The 23,773-nt window shown below is 33.4% G+C and overlaps 5 protein-coding genes and 1 long non-coding RNA gene across 7 annotated transcripts; 3 read left to right on the forward strand and 3 right to left on the reverse strand.

Moving 5' to 3' along the window:
- Positions 1-60: 60 nt before the first annotated feature.
- Positions 61-1,729, reverse strand: LOC124446759 (serine/threonine-protein kinase mos-like). Its single transcript, XM_046997637.1, has one exon. The coding sequence runs from the start codon at positions 1,154-1,156 to the stop codon at positions 254-256; it is 903 nt and encodes a 300-aa protein (XP_046853593.1). The 5' UTR covers positions 1,157-1,729; the 3' UTR covers positions 61-253.
- An 88-nt stretch (positions 1,730-1,817) lies between these two features.
- Positions 1,818-7,784, reverse strand: LOC124446756 (mitochondrial import receptor subunit TOM70-like). The gene is made up of 13 exons (XM_046997634.1): positions 7,490-7,784; positions 6,840-7,013; positions 6,612-6,648; positions 6,457-6,546; positions 5,814-5,923; positions 5,443-5,506; positions 5,236-5,364; positions 4,982-5,106; positions 4,449-4,586; positions 3,738-3,962; positions 3,194-3,291; positions 2,967-3,089; positions 1,818-2,367 (listed from the first exon to the last, which is right to left on the reverse strand). Exons 1-13 carry the CDS (start codon positions 7,697-7,699, stop codon positions 2,211-2,213), a joined length of 1,680 nt encoding a protein of 559 aa, XP_046853590.1. The 5' UTR covers positions 7,700-7,784; the 3' UTR covers positions 1,818-2,210.
- Positions 7,785-7,827: 43 nt separating this feature from the next.
- Positions 7,828-14,458, forward strand: LOC124446754 (zinc finger CCCH domain-containing protein 13-like). The gene is made up of 13 exons (XM_046997632.1): positions 7,828-8,046; positions 8,493-8,644; positions 8,829-8,845; positions 9,092-9,229; positions 9,324-11,574; positions 11,649-11,836; positions 12,094-12,264; positions 12,386-12,482; positions 12,552-12,742; positions 12,829-13,079; positions 13,202-13,472; positions 13,569-13,894; positions 14,240-14,458. The coding sequence occupies exons 1-13, from the start codon at positions 7,927-7,929 to the stop codon at positions 14,387-14,389; spliced, it is 4,323 nt and encodes a 1,440-aa protein (XP_046853588.1). The 5' UTR covers positions 7,828-7,926; the 3' UTR covers positions 14,390-14,458.
- On the reverse strand, positions 14,455-19,305 carry LOC124446758. Of its 2 annotated transcripts, none has more exons than XM_046997635.1 (9): positions 19,082-19,305; positions 18,771-18,985; positions 18,059-18,097; positions 17,842-17,961; positions 17,715-17,779; positions 17,515-17,595; positions 15,635-16,443; positions 15,186-15,279; positions 14,455-15,038 (listed from the first exon to the last, which is right to left on the reverse strand). In XM_046997635.1, the coding sequence occupies exons 2-9, from the start codon at positions 18,951-18,953 to the stop codon at positions 14,993-14,995; spliced, it is 1,437 nt and encodes a 478-aa protein (XP_046853591.1). In that variant the 5' UTR covers positions 18,954-18,985; positions 19,082-19,305; the 3' UTR covers positions 14,455-14,992. The 2 variants fall into 2 exon arrangements, with proteins under 2 accessions (XP_046853591.1, XP_046853592.1); XM_046997636.1 differs by having other exon boundaries at positions 19,055-19,273.
- LOC124446763 lies at positions 18,594-19,436 on the forward strand. The gene is made up of 2 exons (XR_006948527.1): positions 18,594-18,690; positions 19,221-19,436. It is a non-coding gene; the product is annotated as an uncharacterized LOC124446763 (long non-coding RNA).
- Positions 19,437-19,617: 181 nt separating this feature from the next.
- On the forward strand, positions 19,618-23,702 carry LOC124447386 (nucleoside diphosphate kinase 7-like). Its single transcript, XM_046998286.1, has 15 exons — positions 19,618-19,805; positions 20,537-20,641; positions 20,860-20,921; positions 20,988-21,028; positions 21,253-21,322; positions 21,411-21,461; positions 21,539-21,627; positions 21,763-21,828; positions 21,943-21,995; positions 22,267-22,366; positions 22,442-22,506; positions 22,613-22,681; positions 22,842-22,946; positions 23,297-23,404; positions 23,522-23,702. The coding sequence occupies exons 1-15, from the start codon at positions 19,692-19,694 to the stop codon at positions 23,552-23,554; spliced, it is 1,131 nt and encodes a 376-aa protein (XP_046854242.1). The 5' UTR covers positions 19,618-19,691; the 3' UTR covers positions 23,555-23,702.
- The last annotated feature ends 71 nt before the right edge of the window (positions 23,703-23,773 follow it).

Below are 23,773 nucleotides of genomic sequence, written 5' to 3' on the forward strand. Positions count from 1 at the left end.
TTAACTAACAAATTCACTCACGATAATAATAAAAACACAATTCATTCATGAAGCAATATGTATGATTTTAACCAACTTTTTAATTTTCACGACTCAAAAAAAGTTACATGCATAATCTTCTTAACGGTTACAATACAATATAAGATTTGACCAACGCAGTCTAAAATTCAACCTGTTGGCAAATATGTAACAAATGTATTGAATGTCTTCTCCACATCCACAGGTATTGCAAAATGGTTTGTATCAATTTCCCTTAAAATCCTGTTTTCTTCAATTCGATGAGCAAAGACGACGAGGTTGGTCGATCATTAGGTAAACCTTGCCAACAATTTTCAAACCAATTTTTGTATGTAAGCTCAGACTCAGGAATAACCGCTGGAATTTTTGGTCTCACTGTATTCGTGGCTATTCCAAATAACACCAACTGTGGATCCTCGCCAGTGTATGGCTCAACACGTGCCAACATCTGCCACATACATACACCCAAAGAATACATGTCAGCTTGGGTTGTTGGAAATTCACCCAATAGTAATTCTGGTGCTTTATACGCATGCGTACCAGTTAAGTAAAAATTCGGTCGAGGGTCGTCTTCAAGTTCCTCTACTTTGAGAGAACAACCGAAATCAGCAATTTTACAGGACCACTGATCTTTCATGAGCAGGTTTGCAGGTTTGATATCAAGATGAACAATTCCTTGATTGTGAATATACTCGAGGCCCGACGCTATTGCAGAGGTAATACTCACGCGACGAGCAAGGAGAAATATTTCGTCTTGACATTCGATCAACTGATGAAGATTTCTGCCAGGTAGAAACTCCATTACCAAACATGGAACATTTTTCAACATCATAGCTCCAAGAACCTTGATAATATTTTCATGATTCCATTGCATCACTCGCATCTCGGCCAAAAAACTACTCCACACTAGTTCTTCTGTTTTAGTGTTCGACCTTAATTTCTTCACTGCAACTCTTTCATTTTTAAGAAAGCCACAATATACTGTACCAAACCCTCCGCTGCCAATCTCTTCTCCAATATGGAGGTTTGTCAATACCTGCGTAGGTACAATCTCATCTAATGAATGTGGAGGAGTTTCTTGTTGAGGGATACAGCTTAGATCTAATTTCATTGGTCTCGGCCTTGGGATTGCCAGCATCTGTTCTTCACTCTAACCGTTCAAACGTCCACCATTTGAGAGCTTAATATTTTTATTTTGTTTAGCAAAGTTAGCGAAACGCGACGAAGCAGCAATGTCGATAGTTACAAAACAATTTTCACAATAAATTTACAAAAGGACTTGTCGAATTTTTACAATACGTTGGACGCCAGCGTCATACGTTGATTTTTTGATTGAGAGAAGTGGCTCGCGCTCATTCAGTTAGGCTGTTGACAGATCGAACATGATGAACATGAAGCTGGCAGACTATATGCCACGTTTTTCTTAAAAAGCATAGAATGCTTTTTCTCGTATGAAGTACTTTAGTAAAGACTTCAAAAGTTTGCAGTGATTAATGATTATAATCTTTGCTGGTACCAAAGAAGTACCCGTTCCCTCCAATCTCTTCTCTTGTTAACAAAGCATCCACAAGTCGATTTAACCACCAGGCGTAGAAGCTCATTGTATTTTTATAGTCTACAGCATTTTCAACTGCATGTTTTCACTGCTACCGACAAATCGTAATTCTAGCTGATATTTCTTGTTGTGAACAAAAATAAGCCCAAAATATAGTCTTGCACTTCATATAGTATGTGCACAGTTTTCGTCTCATTTATATATAAGACAGCAATAATGCCAAAAACGTAAATAAACATCGAGATACGGAATAAAAAAAAATTAAAATACGATTCAGAGAAGTGCTTACTAAAAGTAGCCTTTTTTACACACCACCATGATTTCATATCTACGTCAATTTCATATCTACTATAAAGCTGGCGTGTGAAACACAACTAACCAACTGAAAAATAAATCAAACTTTCATGTTAATATAAGGTGACTATTAACTCACATTGTCCATTACCAGCTGACAATTTTATGTAGTATATAATATGAAGTATATTCCAAATAAAATATTGAGTCAAACATGAACTTTTTATTTGAGTATGTTTCATGTTATAACTCACATTGTATGACAGAAAAAGTGGAATAATGGTGAATTTATTTCGCAATAAAACCCAACCTTGATGATGTTATATCAACTGGTTTTGCTATATCAGAACATTCTTGGTGGTGTCAAACCAATTTCTTTCGTAACATATTCCTGAGCTAGTGCAGCTTGTCGTATTGAATAGGTATGAGCCATTTCTGTTTCATTTCTTACCAATGCTAGGGCTTTGTCAAAATTACTGATGGCTTCTTTAAAGTCTCCGCTATAATGCAGATAATATTACAATCGTCAAAAAGATATTACTGTCAGAAAGATTGGGGAAAAAGATATTGGTACGCATCACAAGGACTGGTGATTTTATTCACTACACTAATTTCATAAAATCGGGATTTTCCAAAGCACTTTTCTCTACAGTTTTCCCCCCTCATAGTTATGCTGGGGCATTTGAAACTAAACAATTTCCCTGAAAATTTGTGCATTATTATGACGTGCGATACTATAGATTTGTGCATTATTATGACGTGCATTTAAATTTGTGCATTATTATGACGTGCGATGACGTGCATTAAAATTTATGCATTATTATGACGTGCGATACTATAGAGATGAGGGATATAGCTTAGATCTAAATTCATTGGCCAATAAAGGCAGTCTTTTATCTAAGCCAAATGACGCTCAATTTCTCAATTTTCTACGACTTCCTAGATCTAGAGCTTTCCAAGATTTTTTAGAATCAAAATTTAACCTTATGCTTTAGATTTGAAGACATTATACCATAAAGGTCACAAAATCATTACTTATCTTCTAAAATCTTTATGATTGGAGCCCTGATTAATGAAGGAAATATAATAATTGGAGAACCTTTGAACTTGTAATGTTGCCAGAGTTTCAAAAGCAAAATCACACTTTGGGTCCAGAACAACTGCTTTCTTCAAAAGATCTGTTGCCTTTTCGATATCTTTTTTCCATTGGCAAATTAATAACCTACAAAAGCATTAATTCACAAAGAACAATATAAAAACAAAACTATAGAAAATAGACTGAAAAAGAAGATTAATCATGTGGGACGACAAGTATGAAAAACTTACGCTTTATAAACATAATGAACTGGGTTGTTTGGCTCAAGTGAAATAGCTGTGTCAAAGTTCTTCTCAGCAGCTTCAAAGTCTTGCATTTCCTGATTTAACTAAAGAACCAGAAATAGGCATCGAACTTTTTACGACTTAGTAACGTTGTAAGTTACATTCACTGGTGGCTTTCAGGGAAACATTACCAGCATCCTGTGGGCAGTCTCAAAAATAAATATCACTGTTGAAGTAGTTACTTGGCGTAATTTGCTAAAACCAGTGTTATGTTAAGCTCGTCTCTTGTACGTATGTTGCGTTTTTTAATAATTTTCATGGAACTGGTAATCTTAAAAACAGTGTCAATGAATGAGCGATATTAGCCAGCAGCAATATAACAGACAGTCGTATTATCAAAATTAATGCCCAGTTGGAAGAACAAACATGAAAAATAACCAACAAAATCCTACACTCATCCAGAGGAATATTGCTCAAATCATAGTATCCACCCCCTCCCCCCCAAGTGCATCCATCAAGTAACAAAACGCAGATAATATTTATACCATACCTGAGCAAATAAACTATAAGCATCTGCATGTTTAGGATGAGATGAAATAATATCGTCAAACATTCGTCTAGCTCCTTGGATTAATAAGGCTGACTGTTGCATTAAAGCTGTTTTATAAATACAAAATGCAAGTTGAACTTTGGCAGGAACAAATGAAGGATTTAACTCAGCACATCTTTCAAAATCATCCTTTGCCTCTTGCATCTTTTCAGTCAAAGCGTTTATCTAAAAAAATGAAATAAAAAATACCCACATAATTCTGACCTTGTATTTAACAACCGATAAACGGACGTCTGAGAGAAACACAAAGATAGGAAAATGGATCTGCAAAAGCCCCATGCAATAATTGTTTTGTGCCATGTACGTACGTTGAAAAAGGAATAAACAAAAATATGTATCTACCATAAATGCTTAGCTATAAAAAAATTAACAATTTGGTATACACGACAAGAAAATATTTAAACTTCAAGCTTACTACACAGGTAACATAAAATTGAATTTCAACTACATAAAAAGAGCAAAAATATTCCATGTTATAGAGATGGCACAAAAAATAGCAAGAGTTAACTCCTTTCATACAACAAAGGCAAAACTTTTCAATACATTATTGCTCACACATTAAAGACAGTCAAACATTAAAATGGTAGACATGATTAATGACAAATTTAACTATGTTTTAGAGTCTTGAGTTGAACTTGTTGTCATATGTACCTGTCCTCTATGATGAAAAATGTCGCAATTTTCAGGATCAAGTTTGATTGCTTCATCAAAATCTGCATACGCATTTTGCGTATTTTGAGTTGTATGCACCTTGATGCTAGCTCGTTTTATTAGTGCATTAACCTTAACCTGCAAAATAAGTAACTCCACGATAGACACATCAATGACAGCAATATTAATAAAAGGGTTTTTAAAAACATACATATTGGCACTATATTTTATAATTCCAAAATTTGATCTTTGTTGAAAAACATCCAATTTTATAAAAAATACAATGCATTAATTCCCCTTGTGATTTTAAACTGGCAGTCAAACAATGAAATGATCAATTTTTCAAGTTTGAATGCTAAAAAATCCAGCAAAATCATACTTTTGAACTATAAAATATATTGCAAACGTTTTTAAAGAAGCCAGAACTACATGTATCTAAATGGCACAAATGCAAAAACATGATATAGACTCTTTAGGATAATTCAAACAAAGTACTGACAGAAGAAATTGCAAAAATCCAACAATGTTTCTACCTTAATTGAGGCTTCTTCTGAATTTATAAGTCGATCGAAATCTTGTAAAGCTTCAGTATGCATTGACATTAAGGTAAACATAGTTCCTCGTAAACACAGTGCTTTTGCAAAGTTTTCATTTGGTGCTGAAATGGAGTAAAAACAAATCAGTAAAAATATTGACAGGTGATTGGAGATTCCATTTGGCCAATGTAGCTATGTATGAGCATGACTTATAAATAGTTGTGCAAAAATTAGAATCAAGTTTGTCTAACCAGATTCATCAATTTCCGATGTGCATAATGTGACAATGTTTTCAAATTTTCCATCAAGCACTTCTCTGACTGCTTGTAGATAAAAATTTGATTCAACATCATCTTTTTCACCCAATGTTAGGAGAGTGTCTAAAAAAAGAAAAAAGTGAAAAATGAGCCATAGATTTAACAAGATTAATGCCAGCTCAACTCTATTATTTTACACACCTTCACAAAATGAATCAAGATAAGCTTTAATGAAAACCTTTGATGGTAAAACATTTACACGGTTCTAGAGTTTGAAAAGATAAACACACTTAATGAATCCAAAAACAAAAAAACTGGTATGCCAAATTCTCACTTTCTTCATGACTCAATTAAAATCTTTCAAGTCATTGCTGCAAGATTAAGTAAATTGAACAGAGTATTGAATCTTTTATGTCATTGCTGCAAGACTAAGTAAATTGAACAGAGTATTGAATCTTTTAAGTCATTGCTGCAAGACTAGTAAAATGAGTCAATTTGATATTCAATTAATTAGCACACTTAAACTGTAAATTTAATTTTTGTTTGAAATATGGAATAAAACTACATTTTACTTTGAAATTTTCACGAGCCATTTCTGTCCCAATGTTTTTTAATATTTCATCCATTTGCACCATCCATGAAGAATTTTGCAAGCCTTCAATCATCGATACAGCTGTCAAGTCTAAAAATGAGCTGATTCATTATAGACAAAATACCAATGTTGCCTTAATTGCCTTTGACAGTTATATAAGCAAGACATTTCCAACAAATACTATATTTTTCCACATAAGTTCAACAACTTTGCATGCAAGAGAAATGACACAATATATTATGTCCTCACACTTTCTTATAAAACTGTAGTAAAGTCAGTGAACTCCCCACCTCAATCCTTGGAAGAAGAGGGGGAGGGGAAGATGCCAGGAGAATAATATTCATATGTGAATGTTTTGCCATATAAGTGCATTTAGCATTTGAAATCAATTGTTTTTTAGGATTAATACTTATATCAATATCTTTCTCCCCACTTATTGAGCTGGATATGTCACTGACTTACTGCAATTTAGTAAGCAGGTGTAATGAAGAGTGGCCCTTCTGTATTACACTGCATATGCTAAAGAATAACATTTCACAGTTTGCATACGTAAGCTCCTTTCTCTGATAATTTACCAGAGTAATTTAAATGGAAACGAATATTGATTAAGCTATTTTATGTACCTTGCAAAGAATTTTGTTTTTGATCCAACTTTTCATAAACTTTTGCTCTTCGCCAGTAGGCTTTTGTGTATCTTTTATTGTACTGTAAAGCTTTGTAAAATGGAGATTGAATCTTAGCACTTGAAGGTTTGATGATGTTATAGACTGTCATATACCTTTCTGACAATCCAAGATAACTTTATCATATTCTTTCTATAACAAATTGGAAAATATCTGAAAATAACAAATTTATTGATTTGCTCTGAAACATGGGGGCATTTTGTATGTGAAATCAGTTTTGAAGAATAAGGACAATGCAATATATTTTTTGGGAGGACTATTACAACCTTATTCAAACATACCATAATATAGCAGGATGAAATAAATTATGAAGTATTACTTACTAGTTGCTCATATGCAGCAGCTCTATTTTGATAGTAAATAGCCAGCTCAGCTTTATTTTCTTCAGGGCATATTGCTATAGCCTCGGTGTATGATTCAATGGCTTCTTTAAATTTATTAGCCTTAAATAGTTCATTGCCTTTAATTTTTGATTTTTGTGCCAGTTCAGCTGGGCTCTACAAAAATTTATAGCATCAAAATAATAGCTAATTGTCATTGATCAACAAATATGGGATACGAAAACTTCAATGAAATGTGCATTTTTAAACAAAAAAAATTCTTAGCTAAATAAGCAAATGACACATACATCAAATTTATCAAATCATAGCCCCATGGCTTCCATATGTACATAAAATCACTCCCCCTCATCACTCTCCCTTGTTTAATGTTCATTGTTACAATATCTACTACGCAATTAAAGTTTTTGCAAAATTTAGAATTAAGACAATGATGAACAGAGACTGTATGGTGTTGAAGCTGTTTGACCTAAATGAATAGAAATTTTGATGCTGATTCAATGGTAATTTTTTGGTTATGATCTTCTGTATACGGTTATGTATATGTATTAGTTGATGGATCATGGCTTGGCATGGAGGGTAAAATCTTTTTTTCAGTTATAACTAACATAGATTTTGAACATAGACATATATACCATCTCTAGTTCTTCTTCTACTTCAGTTACGTCATCGTCCTGTTGCTCAAAAGTTGATTGACTTGAATCTTGAGCAGAACGTCTAATCCACAACATCGTACAAACAACTCCAACTCCTAATAATGGCACACCAACATAAAGAGCTATTTTCCATTTTGAACCACCAAATAATGACCGAAAATTTCCATCCGACTCCTGCGTTGAACTCATTGTTTGATGTTTCTGGATTACCGAGGTTTAGTCAGTCAGAACTATGGTGAAAACAGCATGGTCTCGACATGGTCAAATATCACGGCTAATTACGACGATACACGAACTGTTACGTTTAGCTCCGACTCAGCGACTAATGCTTCACTGTTCAACAATACATTGTTTATAAATTCAACTGTTCAACTTCAAATTCGAAGATGGCTTAAAAAGAAGGAAACTATTTCAATATGTCTGGATCACGATCATCTAGAAAAGTCACTGTAGAGGGAACTTATAATGCTGCGGACACCAGTACAAATAGAAAAAGTGTCTTTGATCGACTGGGACCTGGTACGACTACGACTGAGGTATTTCAATAAGATATTAAGTTTCTTTAGTAGGGGAAGAATAGTTGAGTAAATTGATAATAAGTATTATTTGTCTCAAGCCATAGTTACATTATTGTTGAGTATCGTATATTTACATATTATGAGTGTATGTGTTATAAAAGTGTATATTTGTTAGGCTCAGTGTTTTTTCATTTTTTCAAATGAAAGGATACTGAATATGATAGGTTGTACATGTTTGATGTTTCTAGATGTTTAAATGTCTACTTAGTGCAGTCATGACTCCTGAGAAAGACTGTTGGTGCTAGTGTTAATTGTTGGTTTGGTATTAATAGTCATTCAACACTAACAGTTCTCCTAAGAACTTCATGAACCTGAGCATTGACAAACGTGTGATGATATTTTCAGGTTTTAAATGGTTAACCAATCATTTGTTAGTATATTTTTGTACCTTATCTCATTTTTAGAGATCTCACTCAAGAAGAGAGGAGTATAAAGAAGTTGTTGTTGAGAAATGTAGGAATTGGGTTAAAGATAAACATTGTCCATATGGTAGAACTTGTCGTTATGATCACGGTTCTGCATCCTCAAAAATGAAGTTGATCAGAAGTATTGTAAGGTATTTGTGATTTTTTATCGTTGTATATTTTAAATAAAATTGATGTTGTGTATTAATTTTGCATCAACATTTGTTGAAATTTTTTCAGAAAATTTTGTACTTACATGTTTTTTTTTTGTTTTACTTACATTGCTTGCTTGAATGTCAAGATGTTTTCTTTAAAAACTGTTTTCTCTTTTTTTAGTAAGAATGAAGACTCAAGTAAGTTTTTGATTTTTCTAATTTCTGTTACATTACTTCAATGCATTCATTAAACATGGCATGTTACCCTTACCTGAAATTAAAAATACCATAACCTTTATGCTAACCCAACCTTAATCTAACTTTGCCATTTTAATCAGTGATATGGTGTTTGTGGTAGGATATTCCATGAATGTTGTTGCTATGCCACTATCTGCTTGTTCATGAGTGGATCCTGGTTGGTTTTTATTAAATATCTTTGCTTAGGCTCATCTAGTGAGCGAAAAAGTGAAGTTAAACTAAAAAGAGCTCCAAGTCCTGAGGAAATTGATCAGTTTGCAGGAAAGCCAGCAAAACGAATGAAGCCAGAAAGTATTAAAGTCACTAAAGAATCATTACATCAAGGTATTCACATTAACTTTTCTCTATTTTTTACCATATTGAGTTTTTACAGTTTTCATACTTGTTTTTTTTACATTTTTCCATATTTATTTTGAAGAGTTAAAAGAGTCAAGAGGGTATCGAAGACCGAAAGATGATACAAAAACCTCAACTAAACGACAAGAGATTGATGCTGACCAAAGTGAGTGGAATCTTCCAAGCATTAGTGATAGTGATGAAGGGCAACAGGGAAATGAACTTGATTGGGAGACGAGAGGTGCGTTAAATCAAGCTCGTCAAAAAGAATTGGAGAAAAGACGCAAAGATCTTCGACGAAAAATTGCCACGATTGATGACAGCGATGATCCTGTTGTAACCATATCAAATATGCCCCTTGTTGAACATCCTTCCCCACCATTTCAGGACGAAGAAATTAAGATAGAAAAGAAAAAGAAAAGCAAGTCAGATAAATCGAAAAAGAAATGGAAAAAGAAATCTCATAAAAATGATGAAAGCTTCGATGGTAATGCAACTGAAAGTGTGGACAAACGAAAAAAGACGAAAAAAAAGAAGAAACATGGTACAGATTCAGATCACGAAAGGATTCAGAGCGATCTTTCTCATAGAAAATCTCATTTTGAAGGTGCCGTATTCCAACAAGATTTGTACCGAGAAAGCAAGAGACACGGCGAGTTTTTACCTCCAGTTGACAGAACTCGACCTGGACATCGTTATGAAGCAGATTCTTATCATTATGATAAGCAAAGTCGTTCACAAATGGAGTCGCGTTTGTTTGAAAAAGAACGTATGAACGCGCAGCAGTATGAAATGAAATCACGTCAACTGCAGGCCGAAGAAAGCATTGAAAGAGATACTAGACAATTGGAACAGAAAAAAAGTTCTAAATATGAAGGAGATTACCATGGCGAAGAATATCGACAATTTGAAAGAGCTCCTCAGTTAGAAAAAGAAAATCGTCAGGTAAGAAATGCATCAGTTGGCCAATATGAAAAGGATGCAAAATCTTTGCAGTCTGAACGTAAGACACAGATTGAAAAATCGCGACAAACACACATGGAACACGATTCAAAGTCAGGTTCATTTAGCAGTAAAAGACTGTCGTGGTCATCTCAACAACATGAAGAAAATACTGCGTTGACTTATGAAAAACAATCGGGAACTATTGGTTTTGGAAAAAACCGTCGATTGCTAGGTGACGAAAAAGAAATCAGGGGTTCTCATCACGAACGAGAGGCAAAATCTCCCTCGCCTGTAGGACGGTCGCCGACATTTGAGAAACGTTCTACAACAAAAGATTGGGAAGGTCTTTCATCTCAAGTCAAAGCACGTTCACCCGAGAAGAAACAGCGTCACTATCAACATGAACCATTTCGTATTGGCGAACAAATCCCACTGAGTCATGGAAATGAGAGATTCCATGAAAGTCAAACTAAGGAAGCTAAACGGAAAAAGGAAAATCAACAAAATAATCTCTCGTTTGAAAACAGGCAAAAAGATGAAGAAATCGAGAAGTTAAAAAGGCAGAAGAATCTCAACGAGAAAGCGACATCACTTCTTAAAGAAAAACATAAAAAAGTTGGAAAATTGAAAGAGTCTGCTTCTGTTGTCCGCGCGCCAATTACAAATGTTAAGATTCAAAAACCCAAGCTAAGTGACGAAGAAGGAAAAAAGATCAGTCCTCGTATACAATCCCCAGAATTGACTCAGCTTCCTTTGTCTTTCGAGAAAGATCTCCCGACATCGGGAAACAAGTCTACGTTTCTATCAGAAAAGCAAATTAAGAAAAGCGCTCACGTTAAATGCAAGCAACCTGGTAGTACAAAGAGTGTTAAATCTTCCAGCGGTGCGAAGCATCTTCCTCTTCAAATACAAAATGAAAATATAACGGAATCTAGCGAAAATGATAGCTCAAGTAGCACTGATGAATCCGAGAGTGAAGATGAAACGAATCGTGGCAATGTATCCAAAAAAACTGCAAAGATTAAGGAGAGTAAGAAAAAGGAATCCGACTCGGAGGTCAATAATAAACAACGTTCAAATAAAAGTACACCCGCTACACGCCACGTGAACGCAAATGTCAATTCTCGTGATGTATCAAAGCAATCACGAAATGACGTTGCCAAACGTCCTACTGAGGAGAAAGGGCGAAAAGAACGCCGGGAAGACGATAAATATCACCGTGGAGAGAACACACAAGATGTAAGAAGAACACGAATGGAAGATCCAAGAGGAAGTAAAAATGTTAGAGACGTACGCGATCCAAGGGAATCTAGAGATTACCGCGACTTTTCTCGAATGCAATTTAGAGATAACCGTGAACGGGAAAGATTTCGCGATTTTGATGAAAGGTAAATATAAATGTTTCAACATAATTAGTGTAGAATACACAATTTGTGTCCTCACATCTCAATGATTTTTATAGAGAACGCCATCCTTTAGACATGAGGAGAGAATATAGAGATGCTCCTCCTGACTTTGCTAATGATTGGTCACGTGAACGATATGATGGCGGCTACGATACAAGAGAGTATGATAGACGTGGAGATAATAGAGGGATTCCTGGAGATTATGAGCGTCATTTTGATGGAGACAGATTGCATCCTGACAGAGGTGAAATTTCACAGTACATACATAATTTGAATTGAGGATAGAAGAACAAACTCAACAAAATTGCTTAATGTTAACATTAATTTTCCTAAAATGGTTGAAAATTGACATTAAAATGCATCACGTTCATAGATATAATACAGAAGCGTAATAACTGTTCATCTTGATGATGGCGTTATACGATGTTTTGTAAAAAACTGTATTCTGTTTTAGATTTTCCCATAAAATAACTAAGAGTATGTAAAACTTGTTATTTATAGGCGGACGTTATAGAGGTATGGAAGAAGGAAGTTGGCATGATCGTCGAGGATATAGAGATACAGACAGGTATCATGAGGGACGCGGTGACAGATATCAAGATGAGCCCAAACCGATTTCCAAATCTAAACGTTCGAGAAACTCACCGCAAACGAACCGTGGCGAAAGAAAAGGCACGTATTGGACACGTACAAGTGTTTCAAAGCTTTACAAAAATATTTGGTATCGTCAACCGTACGTTGACTTGGCTCACTGTTGCCATTATTATTATAACATTTAATTGTACTCATTTAGGCCATCATCGTAAGCGTATTGCAGGTGGAAATCCTGATGATTCAGAAGAATGGGATTATGAAGAAGGCAACAGTCCTGACCAGCAAACTACATCACGGTAACATTGTTTCCTTGTTATATTACAATCGCTATTTTCCTGAAACTTTTCAATCTTTCAATGATTTAGAAAACGCGGTAAAGATTCACCGATACGCTCACCACGATCTGACTATGTGAAACGTAAAAAGGCTTCAACTCCAGAAAAAAAGATTAGCGAAAGTTCTGCTGCAAAAAATACTGACATAGTTATGGATAAGCATCCTGTCGTAAAAGAGGGAGACCTTGATGGCAAAAAGCCCAAGAAAGACAAGGATAAAGGTGAAAATGAAGTGTAGTTTTTTTTCAATCAATAGTTACTAAAACTACCATTCACAAAATCTTACAAAAATATTGTTGTCCTTTAGAAAAAGGCAAGAAAAATAAGAAGACAAAATTGGATGACGAGAACACTAAAAGTGATAAAACTGTTTCACCTGATCAAAAGCAATATCGTGAAACCTCAAAAGATAAAGAAGAAAAAAAATCCAAATCTGAAGAACCTACAGATAAAAACAGTTCTGATATTGACGATGATCCACCACCTCTACCTATAGACGATGCAGAGAAAAATGAAAATGTATCAGTTATGTTAACAAGACAAAATGCTCACGAACAGGTCATGCAATGTTTATATTGTGTAACGTAGACCAGCAGAGTGTGATAGAAGCTATCCTTCTATAAATAACGCAGAGATGTATAAGTTATGTTAACTTATAAATGTATTTTTGTTCTCTTCAGGTGGTCAATAATCTTGATGAGAGCAAAGCAGAGATCGATTTGAACCAAGATGGTATTGCTGCTAAATTCGATGACAATGAAAAAGCTGAAGATAAAAAGATTGATAAAGTACAAAATGATGATGAGAATGGTGCATATGATTTTATCAGTGACGATGAGTGGGAACCAATGACTGTAACCAGTAATGAGGACAATAAAGAAACTGGAAAAACTCAAACTCTTGATATGGCTGATGTTGATTGGAGTGTCCTTGAAACAAACACAGAAAAAGGTAAAATCATTCGTCGTACTATTCATGTTTATTGTCTTGGTGTTATAGTACAGTCACAGTTACCAGAAGTTGCACCATACATCTTTTTACATTTAGTTTCAGAACCTGGTGACTACATCAAACGCTTTTCAGCTGGAAATATATTTTCCCGTATTGGGTTGTCATCTGCTCTTGCGGGACCTACTTTAAGCAAACTAGTACAAGAGAAATGTGCTCAAGATGCCCCAGACAAAGGAATGAAAAGTTTGCTTCTGAAAACTGACAAGAAAAAGTTGAGATTAGGTGGTCTCATTGCTGCAGAAGCAAGAAGATTGAAAGAAAGGGAAGGTGTAGTTAGTGACATAGGACCTTGCCGTCGTGCTTTGTGTGCCAGACGTGACTTTTTTATTCGCAAAAAACTCCGTAAACTTGCTACGATGAAGGTATTAATCTATGTTACTATGTTTTATTGATGATTTACCGAGTTGCATTCTGCTGGTTGTGTAAAATATTAAATCATGCGATAATTTTTCTTTTTTCGCAACAACAATTTGTGCAAAAAAGTTTACATTATGTCGCGATGTTTGTTAGAAAAAAGTAGTTATAACTGGATATGATTGAATGTAAAAAAAAAACTAAGTTCGCCATAGATTTCCGGATATATTTTCAGTTTGTGCTAGGTTTTCAATGGTGTAGGCTTCTTAACACAAACTGGTCATTTATCAGTAACTACATGAAACATATCTTGTCAAATGCAAAATACAAAACGTCCTCTTTTTCCTGTATAGCTTGGTACAAAACTATTGTTGGATAACACAACCATGGAACCTGTGGATAGTGAATTGTTTTCGCTGAGCGTATCTATTTTTAAACGTGGGATCATTACAACAGACGAAACGAAGGAAGATATTTTACAAAATGTAGAGACATGTACATAACGTAATGTCGTATGAGTTAAAACCATTTCATTGTAGTTATCAACCAATAAAAACTATCCGTGTTATTCATTTCGCTAAAATGTATAATTTATAACATTTCAGATATGAATATTCAGACGTGTTAGAAAAAACAAATCATAAAAATCCGAAGACTCAGCTGGATTACACGTTACTTTAATTAACATAAAACATGGTCATAAGTTCTTTCCCTCTCATTCTCTTGTATCCAAGTTTTGGTAATGTACCGCTTAATTCCTTCTAAAGGTTTCTATCCAATTATTCTTAGACATATTATACTATATATATATATTGTACCAAGTGTATTTTTTAGTGAGTCCAGTTTCGTCTCTGCCATTTGGAGAGGTGTAGATACTTACATATAAAAATTTCATTCCGTGTCTTTTAAACCAAGAATGCACAGAAACTGCCATCGAACAGCCTTATATCAATTATTTCAGCAGAGGTTGAATCATTCATAATATCTTCAGCAATGCTGAATAAACTTGAAGAACTCAAATGTGTAAAAACACAAATGTTCATAACTGCTCATATGCAAACAGTATTCTTCAGTAGGTGTACGAACAACCCAATGGTTGATAGTATTTATTTGGAATTTTTCTTCAACATATCGTGACTAGTTTGAGCGTATCTGCAACATTATATGTCAAAGAAATCAAATGAAATACTTAATGTGAACATAAATCAAAATATTTCAAATTTTACCATCCATGTTAAATCAAATTTGGTAAGCTAATAATCATTGTGCGCAAACTAGTGTGTGCTTAATGTAACATACTTCACTGCATCTTCAACGTCCATTAAAAGGGCATCTTGTTTTGTATGCAATTGGTCTCGTATAAGTAATTCTCTCACCAATTGATCAGATACATCTACAAAAATATCAATTTGAAAAACATCTTCCCATTTTAGGCTAAATGTCAAAAACGAAACAATCGTCAAAACTTTTTTCACTTTCATAGGTCAGACATGAATGCTGTTTCAAAAGAATTTGTCGATTTGTTATCAACATGGGGCTACAGTTACAAAAATTGTTTGCTCTACAGTCTACACTAAGTAAGGGAATTCATTCAGCCGCCACGCTTTTGTTTAAATTTACCTCCCCGAATCTTCGATTATGCTCATGCTAAGTTGGACTCAGTGAGTTGAACGCGCTAGCTCCATATACGAAGGATATAGAATTATGTGTGTTTACCGTAAATAAAAAGAAAATCGACACAAATTTACCTTTGATTTTTAACTTGAGATCTCTGATTTGTGTCTCTAGATGCCTTACACTAAATCTTTCCAATTTCTTTCGAAAGATATCTGCCTTCTCAATGTCCATTTCTGTTTCAGTGACAGACTTTAGCTGTGTAAGAACACGATTTGTCTCTTCATCTGTTATTTGTGTACCTTCAAGTTCTTCAGGTTTAATTATTTTCACATCAAGTGGTTCTAAACAAAGTTCATCGTCTTTCATTACACATCCGGAATCACGTTTTTTCGAATCATAGGATTCATCCCACGGATTGTCTTCAATAATGTATTCTTTTATTTCTGCATCTTCATGATCAGTTCTATCCTCATCAGATAAAACATTGTCATCTTCAAAACACAACTGCAAATAGTCTGGTCCAATTGACAGCCTGTTGATCACCTTCGGATCAGGAGTATATTGTGAATCAGAGTTATCTAAGCCGTTTGAATTTAAGCAATGATCTATTGATTCCCAATCTGTAGACGATGGTGGAAGCTCTTTGTTTAAATCTACTGATTCTGAATTATCTGATGTAACGCTTGTGCTCAGCGTAGATTTGATATACAATTCCACATCACTTGATTCCTGTTCAGATTCGCTATCTGATTGATGTACATCTTGCTTCTTAATTAAGACTTCTTCATGACATTTAGCCATAGAGGTTGATTCAACCAAAGATAAATCATTAAACTTTGAATCCTCATTATTTCTCCATGATAAATTTTCATTTTCCTCATTCAATTGAGCAAGTTTCGCGTGCATTCTCTTCGTATATTCTCGCCAAACTCTTTGAATCCTAATAAATAGAAAATAACGGAATTAAGGAGATCACTATTGGAAATTAAAACTATTCAACGAGCGAAGCCTCGTTATCATGCAGAGCTTGTTTTTCATGTTTTATAAACATGATGATACACGTAAAATTGCAGAGTAATAGGACAAAGTTTATTAACACGAACAAAACGCCAAGGTGCATTGTAATGATGGCCAAGACAAGTTCTATATGTCTTCAATGCTATACTAGTCTCATAAGATGAACTTTAATCTACACTAGTTCTTATTTAGATGGAACTGTTATGTTAAACCAAAAATTGATATGAGCATTATCAACATAAATAACAATGTTTAATTAAATTTTTATAAATATCACAATCACCAATTAAGTGTAAAGCAGATTTTTCAGGACTTAAGATAACAGAAATGATTTATTGAGTCAGCCATTGATTAAGACACTGATTGTTCTTATAAATGATTGACCACTGCAAACTTATGAAGTTCATGTTTTTTTCCCCGAGCTTTGATTCATTTTATTCTTCAAAATAAATATTTTTTGTCTAACTTAAGAGTTTGAAACATTTTCTTTCACATTATGTGATGAAAAATCAGAGCCACTAATGCTCACAATCTTAGATGGTTTATATCGGACTAATAAAAAAATAATGTGGTAATTCATAAAGTTATATGACTGACAAATAAAGTTAATGGGCTGCTAATTAATAAAGTTAATAGGCCTGTAAAAAGCAATCAATAAACAGCCAATCAACATATAGAAATGTAACTCTTGTTCTACCTGACTAGGCATTAAAGGGAAAAAAATTAATTACACAACATCAATAAAATTGCAATTAAAAAAAGGACAATTCATGCCCTAACTAATACACATCTATTTCTACACATCTATAAAATAAACTGGGCTAAAAAAAGTTAAAAAACTAGTGTGTTGTTTGTGATGTGCTTATTTTTCCGCTGTTATGTATTTAATTATATTATTGAACATTTAACAAAAAAAAATGTACTATTAATTATGATTTGTTAGGATAATACAAAAACTTGGTAAAATTTACAATCAACAATGAAATATACATACGTCATGGCACTACAGTTTTCTTTTCTGTGTTGATTTCTTCTAATACAGTCATTTTCATCCATTTCTATTGTCAGGTGGTAGCTGAAGAAGTATTTGTAAAAGCAATTTATGTTTTTTACAGTTAAAATCTGCAGTCATAAACAGTGTCTTTACGTTCCTAAATGTTTTTTTTCAAACAAATACATAATCCTTTCACTTACTTATCAACAATTACTAGTCCTTCCTCCACTTGCTTCTCAATCTTTTTCTGTCTCTCTGCCTCATCCTAACAAGTGAAAAAGCATTATTCAACAATTTGCTTGATTCTTTTTGAAAACAACAACAAACCTTTTCAAATTGTTTGTACAAAAGATGAACATATTCTTTCCTTCCCATATGACCTCTAAAATATCTTTGTATACATATTGCAGCTGACTCCTTTTTTTCACTTGAGTTCGCCTGTGGACTCTAACATATGAAAAGTATTTTTGACATGTTTGAAAAGGGGATGTATCTAGATGGATTTCCAAGAAATTAATATAAGAAAATGATTGATAATACTAACCTTTCCAAGAACACGTTCTGCAATTGAAGGACTGATAACCTAATGGTTGTCAAGAAGTAAATCAACCATTAGGAAGCTTTTAACTAATTCTTTTGTCGTATTGAATAAAAAACATGTTTCAAACATGCATCCAAAATTTGAGAATAAAAAATGAGAAAAGTCGCCAAAGGGGTTACTCTTGACAGTGTAAGGGTCAAGATATGTCATTTGCACAGGATAAATATTAACATAAATCAATAGAAAGTGAAAAGTAAAATAAATGAAATTTCAGCTAAATGTATAAATTATACAAGTAGCATATGCGGAGCGTTTTTCAAAATCCAACTCTATACGTTTTACGAGGGCCATATTGCTCATAAATGGTAAATATAAAACAACACGAAATATACCGCAAATTGCTACGATTGTCCAAAAATGTCCGTTGATGAAACATGTAACTGTGCGATTTGTATAGCTTTTGAAATCAGTGCAATAAGCATAGAATTTCCATCGCAATGCATTAGCTTTTTGCCAACGCAAATTATGAATTGAAAACATTAAAAGTGAAATGAAAGAAAGACTGGAGCATTGTTTCGCTATTGAGTCAACATCCTATCTCAATATCATTATATATCACTTAAAACATTAATCATGTACGTTCATTTCATCTTTGTTTTCATTTTTCAAATGTCACACGCGCCCCAGATCAAGAATGTTTGTTAAAATGGCATACCTTCATTGCTGCGTTATCGCGTTCAAGTCTTTTCTTACGAAGAGCTACAAGATTTGGCCGTTCTAATACATGAATCTTAGCGTTGTTGATTAAATCAGTCAATTCAGTATTTGACCGACTATCGACCTCCTCCGTGTCCACTTTGTAAATGGATACACCGTTGCTATTCATTGGATCTCTCATTTTACAGTTCTGATTCTGTACCTAAAATCTCACTGTGATAAAAAATAATCACGAATAAAAAACAAGATTTATGTAAATGGAAGGAAAACCATAAATTTTACCAGTGATATTGATATTGCTAGACAGACCTCGTAAATCATGTATGCCTATCACCAAGGGCTTACAGTATGCCAGTGTTATAAAGCAAACATTTATCTAGACAATATCGCTATTTTTTTGATATATCTTTAACTCTTAATGCACATATCGCTTTATATCATTCCTTAGATCAAGATCTTGGTCGTTAGTTGCGAGCAATGTCCATCCTATCCTACTTCTGTTTGAATGTCACGTTGTGTGTGTGATGAGTGATCTCGATTGTGCCTCTCTCAAAGGTCCAGTGTTTACTTTCAACGGAAATACGTCATGCATATCAAACGTTTATGGGACAATTTTTATGTTTAAAGTTATGTATTAAAACTGGAGAAATACATCATTGGTAAAGGAAAATAGTTTGTAAATCGTAATTTCTCGGTTATTTTGACAATTTTTTGTGATAAAAGGTTGAATCAATAATTCAGAACTGTAATGAAAATACAACGGCTGACTTCCATATTTAATAATTGTCCCTAAAATTATGAGGCATGCAGGCTTGTTGCCCTCAACAACAAGTTTACATGCAGCAGCTGACAGTTTCGATTTTTTCTTATAACTATACTACTCTATATTTATATTTGTGTAAGCTTATTATTACAAAAAATGGCAAGCTTTGATGGAAGATATGCTTTTATTGCGGACTGGTACGATACTAACGCAGCTCTGACTCGAAAATACCAACTTTTCTACTATCCAAAGGACAGCACTGTAGAGATGGTGAGAAGATTGGATAACTTTACTCTCAGTTCACAAATTTGCCGCTTGAATTAATTTTATCAAAAGCTCAAATGAAGTAACTTTCACTAATGACTATTGACACCTTTCACTGGGCAAGAAAGAGTCATTTAACCATCTTTCTTGAATGAGGCTATTAAATAGGGTGCAATACACGTTTATTCATGCAATGTTTGAGCTCTACGAATGTTGCTCATAAAAATAGAAATTTGCTTTAACAAAAGAAATACCTAGTCTTATTGTTTAACTCAACCCTAAAGGTCATAGGTATGGAGTGTGAAAGCTATAGTACAATGTACAGTAAACATTGGCATATCTTTGATATATAGTTTATTTTAAATGTAACTTGGGTCTTGCTTTGTTATCCTCTTACTTTTGGCTTTTGTTATTGTATTGCTCAAATCATTGCATTTTTGGTTTTAATTTCCAAAACAGGTGAACATGTTTGTGTACACACAATACAATGACGTAAGAAACAGATAACAAATACGGCTAACCTGATGTTTACTCCTCATTTGACTCTGAAGATGACTACTGTTCAGATTGTCAAAATGTCAGTCTACATCAACAACAACAACTGTCCTTCTCATGACTCTACTAACCTGGATGATCTTCATACAAAAACGTGTAACAATATTCCCATGTTCAAACCATTTACTTTATTAAAACAAGCTAACTTGAAAAGAAAACTTTTCTTTTTACCTTACTGTTAGTTTGACATCAAGAATAAACGAGTATTTTTGAAAAGATCAAAATGTGAAGAATTACGATTACATGATCTACATATTGGGGCTGTAGTTAATATTCATTCAAGACAGGTATGAGCAAAAATTTTACAAGACCATGTTGTAAACAAAACGACTTACATAATTGAGTTACCCAATTTACAATACATATAAGTTCTTTATTTTTTGTTTGAAAAGTATTTCTGGTCAATAGTTTTTGCATTTGTATGTGTTATCTCGTTCACATAACAAAATGAAATCAAGGGAACTCTTTCAGCATCTTAGTACGCTTTTCATTCTGTTTAATTTAGCTAACTATTAAAGATTATGCAGACATTAGTACTTCAAATCGTTTGAAGTCCAAAAATGAGAAGTAAGCAAGTTTTACATAACAAAAAAATATCCGTCAATTCAATAATGAACTATCAAAATGTTTCAGGACATTTGCAATGGTGAAACCAGATGCCATTAACGAAGTTGGTCTGTAATAACTTACTATTTAACATTTTACGTATTTTTTATTACTATATTATTTTTTTATATTTTAAATTTATTTCAAACCAGACTGTTTACAAATGCTGAGGAAATTAAACTGTTCATTTGCTGGGGAAGGGCCAAGTTCATACATTGCTTAATTTTCTGTGATCATAAATCCATGAAGAAAACGGAAATTAATGTTTTAATCGTTATTGCTTTTTCTAAAGGAACTATTATTGATATAATTTACCAAAATGGCTTTTCAATTTGCAATATGAAGTCTGCGGTACTTTCAAGGTACGTCTTCAATTGTTGAAAGAAATATCCATTGAAAAGTCAAGGACGTAGTTTATCTGCTATTCACTATATTCTGTAAATGTTTTAGACAAGAAGCGGAAGAATTCTATGAAGAACATGTTGGCAAGCCTTTTTTCAAGTTGGATATTTTTCATTCTAACTCAATTATTATTATTTTAAGACGCGCAGTTCTAATATTTTTTAATTTAACAACAGCAATTTAATTTCGTTCATAACATCTGGCCCGGTTTTAGCGATGGAATTAATGGCAGAAAATTCTGTTACCCTTTGGAGATCCTTATTAGGTATAGCTAAATGTTTGTTTGTTAATCAATTGCATGGCAAACATCAGGTATGCTTTGCTTTCTTATGTCTCGTTACTTACATGTTAAAGATTTAAAGTAATTTCATTGTTTTTATATTTATTTCTGCATACACAGGCCCTACTGACTCGCGAGATGCAAGAACAAATAAACCCAGTACCATTCGTGCTCGATTTGGATTTGGTACGTAGCTACCATATTTCGTTTTGTTATTGACATCAGAATTGACATATGTCTTATGGTTTGTAATTAAATTCAAGTAGTATTATTTGTGACTCTGTCATTGTATTTATCAAGATAACACGAAAAATGCTTGTCATGGTTCAGACTCTGATCGTTCAGCCAATAGGGTATGTATGTTACTTTAAAAACCTTTGTAATGTTTATACCATTATAGCTTCTAAAATAAACATCACAGTTTCTGAATTTCATAAATTTGTACATGAAATAGTTATGAAGCATTTGAAATTGCTCTTGTGGATTGTAAAGATCATAAAAACTGTAAATTTTTGATTACCCGATGGCCTTGCAAACACGCTGTACAACCTGACCGGAAAATGAGAATCTTATCTTCTTAGATCAAACATAAATTGCCGTTCTTTATTGTGTTATTTTGTTCAGGAAATCGACTTTTTCTTCAAAGCAAACGCGGAAAGACGAACGACTGCGAGAGTCTCAAATAGTACTCTGTGTATTATTAAACCGCATTCTGTTAAGGAAGGTAAAGAATCAATCTAAACTTTGATAGACATTGTTGTGTCAAAATAAATGAACAGGTTTTCGTTTCAAATTTTAGGAGTCGCCGGAAAAATACTAAAAAATATCCAAGATAACGGATTCTATTTAAATGCTTTGGAAATGGTAAAAGAATTTAAACTTCATGTTTTATGCATTAGATCTATTTCCACTGAAACTTTTTATTTTGATGGAAAATTTTAAAATTTGCGTTTGTATTATCTTTAAATAGTTTCACTTGGAAATTATAAATGCAGAGGAATTTTTTGAAGTGTACAAAGGTGTTGTACACGAATACAATGTATGTTTTACACATCGTTGATAATTTTTTATAACTTCATTTCTTCATTTTTTCTTTTGTTCATTTTATATTTTCAACTCAAATGATATATCTTATACAACACCCAAGTTAAAAATTGTTGCTTTCTGTACGAATGATTTCATTTCTGTTTTTTTTTTAGAAAATGGTCGACGAACTATGTAGTGGACCATGTATTGCAATTGAAATTTTTGGTGAAGGTGACGTTCATAAAACATTTCGAGACTTTGTTGGACCATCAGATCCGGTATATTTATATCATCTGTACTTGTTAAATTCCATCTAAACTCGCTTATGTTTTATAAGAAAAATTCGTCGAAGGTGTTAACAAAAGTCTTTTTTATAAAAAGTAGTCAATTTTTGCAAACAAAATTTTACATAAAAGAATCTATCCAGCTTTAGTCAAGTTACGCTTTTCCAGCTTACAAGATACTATGGGTTATGAAGAAACCATTCCACATAGCCATTGCGCAATGTTAAAGGAGATATGAAAAGAATTTCATAAGCTGTTCTTTTAATCAGACTATTTTTCTTGTCAAAACTTATCCTCCGAAGTTTACCGTTTTCATAAATGTTATGCATGCATGCATGTTTTAGGAAATTGCCAAACATCTCCGTCCTCATACGTTACGCGCAAACTTTGGAGTTGACAAAGTTCGTAATGCTGTTCATTGTACAGACTTACCTGATGATGCTGCACTGGAGGTTAGTAAACGTTGACCTTTCTCAGGTATCATTACTTTTTGCTTGGATCACATTGCTGTATAGAAGAAGAATGAAAGCTGATTATTATTTATATGTAAATTGAAATTTTTGTTTCAGGTTGAATATTTCTTTCATATATTAAAGCAATGAGAAAGAAAATGAATCATGCAGTTAATGAACGACAATTATATTATTTTCTATTTATTCAACCATATAAAGGTTTTGATGTAAATATCTTTTTTAATCATCATTTATGTTCTGTTTTAGTGAAATTTAAGTATATTAGTTTCATTCATTAGTATGTGCGACGGTTTATTTGTTGTGTCGTAGATGTTGTGGATCTTTGTCTATAGAATATTTACATACACA

This window comes from Xenia sp. Carnegie-2017, unplaced genomic scaffold, assembly GCF_021976095.1.
Source record: "Xenia sp. Carnegie-2017 unplaced genomic scaffold, XeniaSp_v1 HiC_scaffold_22, whole genome shotgun sequence".
NCBI lineage: Eukaryota > Metazoa > Cnidaria > Anthozoa > Malacalcyonacea > Xeniidae > Xenia > Xenia sp. Carnegie-2017.